This window comes from Octodon degus, unplaced genomic scaffold (assembly GCF_000260255.1).
Source record: "Octodon degus isolate 3935 unplaced genomic scaffold, OctDeg1.0 scaffold00100, whole genome shotgun sequence".
In the NCBI taxonomy this organism is placed as follows: domain Eukaryota; kingdom Metazoa; phylum Chordata; class Mammalia; order Rodentia; family Octodontidae; genus Octodon; species Octodon degus.
This window is the reverse complement of record NW_004524676.1, coordinates 5256810-5262809: the sequence shown is the minus strand read 5'-3', so window position 1 is coordinate 5262809 and position 6000 is coordinate 5256810. Positions and strand designations below refer to the sequence as shown.

Here is a 6000-nt window from a genome sequence, read left to right as displayed (position 1 = left end):
GTGCTGGCCACTGAGACCAGGCATGGTGGTGCATGCCTGTAATCCCAGCACTGGGGAGGCTGAATCAGGAGAATCACTACAAGTCTGAACTGCATAGCGAGACCCTGTGCCAAATAAATAAGAGAATAAATTAATGATAAAAATATATAATCAAGGAGATGGCGTGGTTCTTTGTGAAGGGCATGCTGGCACTTGCGTTTAGTACTTGTCATTTTGAGGTAGTTTAAAACATTCCAGTACATCTTGGGCCACCACTGTGGATATGTTAATGTGTTTCATTCAATTTACAAGTGGAACAAAGTCTCTTATGGTGTAGGCAAATTTTGTAAGGTGTATAAATGAACTGTGAACCTGACAGCTTCACAAAAGAACTACCTCCTCTGACTGCAACTTTAATACAGTGCCTGTGACTTTTAAAAAACTCAAGGTACTAGGGCCAGCCAGGTAGCTCTGCGGACTAAAGTGCTTGCTTAGGCACTCAGGGACCAGGACTGGATCCCTGGCATGCTGTGCCAGCCCCATCTCTGGGGCGTGCTGAGACATTGACTGAGAGTGGGCGTGGTGGCACGCGCCTGTAATCCTAGCACTTGGGAGGCTGGAAACAGGAAAATCACTACGAGCCCGATCTGTGTAGTGAGACCCTGTAGACCCTGTACTAAAATACATTAAAAAATAAAAATCCAAAGTACTAAAACATTGCATGGTTTGCCTTAGAAGTATAAATAATTTAAAGAGCAAAGTAATATATAATAGGACACAGGGAGATTTCTACAAGTGGGGAAGGGTGGTGGATCACCAACTGGTGGCCAACTTGTCCCACCCAGCTGAGCTGAGCGTGTGGTGCCAGGTGTGGAAGGCCCACCTGGGGTTGTTGCCAGCAGCATAGGGGCAGAACTGGAAAAGAGCAGCTAGTAGGGAAGCTGCTCTGGAGGCTGTTGGGAGCTGGCAGGGGCAGTTGGGAGCTGGCAGGGGCAGTTGGGAGCTGGCAGGGGCAGTTAGGAAGCTGGCAGGGAGTTGCTGGCTTTCCTGGGCTGGTCTGCCTAAGAACCTGGTCATGTTGGCTTTCCTGATGAACTTGGCTGTTTTTGTTGGAGGAAGAGCTTGGGACTGCATTGTCACTGAGAATGGCTATGGTTCACTTTGGGGAGCTCTGGTCCCCATCTCAAGGATAATTTCCTGGCTCCAGAGGGGATGGCACACTACTCAGTCTCCTGGAGAAGCTTGTCACAGTGGCTTTCCTGATTGCCATAGGCACTCGGGACTCACTGTCATTGAAAATGGTTGTGGTGCCTTTGGGGGAGCTCTGGCTCTTACCTTGAGCGTTGCTTCCTGGCTCCAGTGCAGACCCCTCAGCCTGCTGCACAGACCCTTCATCCCGCTGGCACAGCCTTTCTAGCTTCCGCCACTGATCTTTGGGCCTCCCAGTGCAGATCTGTGAAGCGGGCCTGCGTGAGACACTATCGGGGGCTCCAGGCCTCCAGCTGGACTCGTGGGGAGCATCGTTATGGGCTTCAGGTCTTCAGCCGGACTCATGCAGGATATTAGGGTCCAGACTCTCAGCTGGACTCTTTGTTCTTTAGTGTGTGGACAGATTTCCTGCACTTTGTGTATGATTCTTTGGGCGATTCATCATAAAATAATCTTATAAAATGTGTCCTGTATTGTATTCCCCTTGCAAAGCCCCAAACTACAACAGGAAGGGACCTGGAGTGGAAGCACAAAGAGGGGATGCAAAAAGGTGTATGCATGAACTCCCACTCCACGGTAAACACGATCGTTGTGTACCGCAGACACATACTCGTAAACCTAGTCTCTGTCGTCTCTGGACATACCATCTGCCGGTGGCATTCTGCATTTATCTACCTCTAGAGGGTGGGCCTAGAGTTTCCTTGAACTCTGAAGCTTGGGATTTATACCAATGTATCCCGTTTCTTATACAATCACATACTTATTTTGTCATGTCTTTTTAAAAAGCCACTTTGAAGGTCTCTGGGATAGTCACATTGGCGGTGAAATTACATATAAGAAACATGGGACCTGGTGCCTGGAGAGAATCAGATTATTACCAATTATTTACGAGTCCACGCCCAACATCTTCCCCAAATGAGGCATTTTAACTTAGAAATACATCTCTAGTAGCCCTTTTGCTGGGCTTTTAATGTTTGAGTGGAGGAAGATCATCATTAGTCCTGGCCCCCGGAGTACCATTCAGTGACAGCGCATGCTTCTTTCTTGGGTCCCAGTCATGGAATGTGTTTGTCCTGGAGTTTTAATTTGCATATATGAATCATAAACTGGCCAAGAAAATCAGATGACAGGACGAGTTAAAATCTGGATCAGGTGTGCAGAATAAAACAGCTTGGGTTCTGTAATGAGATCCTGTCATTTCTTCCTTCCGTACCAGGGCTGCTGTGGACAGTGCCGCTCTAGCTGTCCTCTTTGGGTGGGGGTCCCTGAAGTGTCACCGAGTGGGCAGGTGTCCCTCACACGGGTATAGAGACCCCCCTCTTCCTGCCCCGACCCGCTGGCCTCCCGAGCAGGTGGGTGGGTCTGCAGCTTCTCTCTGTGCAGCCCCAGCATCTGAAGGCAGCAGTCCCGGCTGAAGCCCCATCCTCCATTTTTCTAAGAAAAGCCACATTCAAAGTAAGTGTAGCTGTGAAAAAGAAAATGTAGATATAATCTGCTGAACAGCTAACACTTGCCACCTGAGTAACGTATAACCAGTCATTAGTAAGTAGCAGCTATATACTTGTTTTCCTTAAAAATCTTTCAGATAAACACAGAGCGGACCACCGTTACTGTTTGTAAAAATGAATTTATTAAAATGCTCATAATTACAAAAGAATATTAAATGCATAGAAATTAACAATTACAAATTTTACATCTGAGGCCACAGTGTATGAAAAGCATAATGAACGCTTTAGTTTTGCTCAGACATTAACTTCTCAAACACCTTTCAGTATGAACATAAGCAAACGGCACAAGATGTGTTTCATCAACAGATCAGTCCGCCCTACTGTGAATTAATGTTCTGTGAAATTCAAGAGCTGCGTGCAACAGAAAGGAGAGTTTGGCGTGAGATCTTACAAGATTGCCTAGTTTAGTTTTACAGCAAAAATGATGGCTTTCCCTTTCTAATGAAATATTTAGAACATCGGAGGGATGTTTAAAGAAAAAAAAAAAAACCCTGAGTATTTGGTCTAACGCTTCAATCCACTAAAGTTCACAGGCTTTACAAAAGGAGATAAAGATAAAATTTCTCTAGTGGTTAACGCCAGATAGGCTTAGGGTCACAGCCCGTGGCCTGTGGTTTTAGGGGTTGGGGGCTGCCTCTACTCCTCTGCATTGATGCAGCCCTAGTCTGTAGGCGCAGCGCCCCGTTTCCCCAGCCCCACATGACACTCACATGAACACTGCCGATGGCATTATGGGGGGAGGTCTCTGGGTCTCCATGGCAACTTAGCAATTTGGGGCAACTTGGCAGTGTTGGACGTCACCTGTGCCGCCTTCCGAAACATCGAGGAACTTTTTGTTCCTGTCTGCGCAGCATGTTTTAAGCTGTGAATAGGGATCTCTCAGCTGGGGCTAAGAACACAGAAATGCACATTTCTTTTGCAAATCTACCCTCTATGCAGCAAGGTAAGGTATAAGCATTTCCTTTTTCATAATGACACCGGAGTGACACATTGCTGAAGCTAAGACCAGGAGATCGTCACATGCATCAGAGAAGAGCAGAGGTAATAAGAGAAAAGGCGGCACACACCCAGGAGCTGTCTCACCGAGGGTGGGCAAGGGCATGGTGCTGCCCCCTCGAGGACTAAAGGCAACAAGAACAGAGTTCCCTCTGATGGGAAGATGCTTATCTTTATGTCCCAGAGTGGTAGGCCTCGTGTGGCCTGTGCTGGGCACGCTGGCCATTCTGTTAGCGTACATTATCAAGAAAGGTAGTGACATGCTGTCCCTGATGCACTGGGACAGGCAAAAGCCCGGAACACTGTTTTGCTGAATCACAGACACCATGCCCGTGGTCTGCATGCCCTGAAAACATTCACAGCAGGTGCGGAAAGCTATGACCTGGAGTTAAGCTACTTGATTATCAGAGGCCTTCAGTGTTGGGGCACCGAAACGTGTCGCGCTCTGCTGCTGGACTCTGGATGGGTCGGCTCCTGGGGCACCTGGGGACTTAACAGCAGTCCAGAGGGGAGGGGCCCATCCACACACGATGCAGGCGCACCCCCCTCCACCCAGCGCTGGTGGTGGAGAGGTGCCGGCCCTATTCACTGACACTTCAAAAACAGTAAAGCTCGGCAAGCTGCTAGGCCGCGTAAACAGAGGGCAAGACAGGCACAGCGGTGGAGGAAGTGGCCTCCAAATGACATTACAGTTTGTGGCCAAGTCATTCTCCTGTTACCCCTACCCAATGAGCAATATTCTGGTCTCTAGAGCAGCATGTAATTACCACCAAGTGACTGGGCTTAGAATGAGGACAGAAGGTGCAAGGAGGCCACATTCAGCATGTGGCAGGTGCTTTGGCATATTTGTCACCGTGGCATACAGCGATAGCCCACGCAGGCCACACAAGGGCCACAGCTGTGGCTCACAACTGGGGCATCTGCTACCTCCCGGACCACGCTCGGTACCGTCACTGAACGAGCCGGCCACGAAGGCGCTTGGTGATCTGTAATAAAGCACTTCCTGTATTTAGTGTAGAAAAACCAACTGGTGGGCAGCCGAGCGGCTTCTCTCTTCAAAGCGCATCATGCTGATCAGAATGGAATTCCCATCAGTTATCATTTTTTTCTGCAAGAAGCTACATATCTTTAGAAGAGGTAAATTAACTATCCAGATCAACGTGAGTTAGAATTCCTGACTTTTGTCATCCTGTTCTGTCGAGGTCTGCAAAGCAGTCCACACTGACTAGGCACAGAACCTTCTAGGGCTGCTCCTAGAAAATCCAAGGTGCCACTGTGGATTCACACACGCAAGCTTCAGGAGCTTGCTGTCTGCACCGCAATCCATTCCGGGCATTTCTCTAAGATGGAAAGACGGGCTAGAATGAAGCCTCAAATGGCTTACTTATTAGGGCGTCCTTTCTGTCTGGGTACAATGCTATACCTAAATACCGTGAATTCCTGAAGTTCTTGGCCACTTAATAGAGCTCTCAACTCCGAGTTAGCAACGCTTTCATCACACAGAAGCTATTACGGTGGCAGCACGTCTGGTCTCAGTAACGATGGCGTACGGAGAAGTCAGCTCTGGAGCAAGCCGGGCGAGGTGGAGAAAGACAACACTCCCCAAAAATAAAGGGGATCGTGTTTGCGAACAGAAAGGAACAGAAGGGATCAAGGAGAAAAACCGGCTCTGTGTTAGGAGGGGTGGTGCTTAAGCACAGTACAAAGCCTTTTGCTGTGTTACCAGAATGCCAATTTATAAAACAAAACAAAACACAAAACACAAGGCCTTCCAGGTGGGGAGTTTTATGCCCTTCTCCATCTGACTTTTGCATTTCTCAGTTCTTGCATCAAGAGCTGAAACTGAAAAATGCATGAAAATGATGACAGCTGAGACTCAGATTTGCCAGAGTGATTTAACTTAAACATTCTCATCAGCGATTCCTAATTTATTTTGACAGAACTAATCCTTCCAAGCCTCCTCAGACCCGAAGCCCTCACTCGGACTTGGGTCGGAGGTTGCTGTCCACCAGTCCAGCCATGTTCTGGATGACAATGCCGAGATTCTTGGTCATGTGGCTCTCGTGCAGCAGCTTCTGGGTTAAGTACTTCTCCCTCTTGATCTTGCTCTTCGTGCTTTTGGAGACGTCTGGAATTGCGTAGGAGATGAAAAACTTCACCGAGTAGATGATGTGCTGCGGAGAGAGCAGGGAAGACATCAGGCACGGCAAGGGGAGGCGCGGCGAGGGGAGGACGGGGGTCCTCGCTGCTGCAGCTGTGAGGGCGGGAATGGGGTGGTTCAGTCCTCCCTTAAATTACAAAACTAGGG

The 6000-nt window shown here is 48.5% G+C and overlaps 1 protein-coding gene across 2 annotated transcripts in view; it reads right to left on the bottom strand.

The window, feature by feature from the left end:
- Positions 1-2810: 2810 nt before the first annotated feature.
- Positions 2811-6000, bottom strand: part of Ano6 (anoctamin 6) — a 169584-nt gene continuing 166394 nt past the window's right edge. For both annotated transcript variants that reach the window (XM_023723612.1, XM_023723613.1), the window contains one exon: positions 2811-5866. In XM_023723612.1, coding sequence (XP_023579380.1) covers positions 5669-5866 — 198 coding nt within the window. In that variant the 3' untranslated portion in view covers positions 2811-5668. The remainder of the gene's footprint in view (positions 5867-6000) is intronic.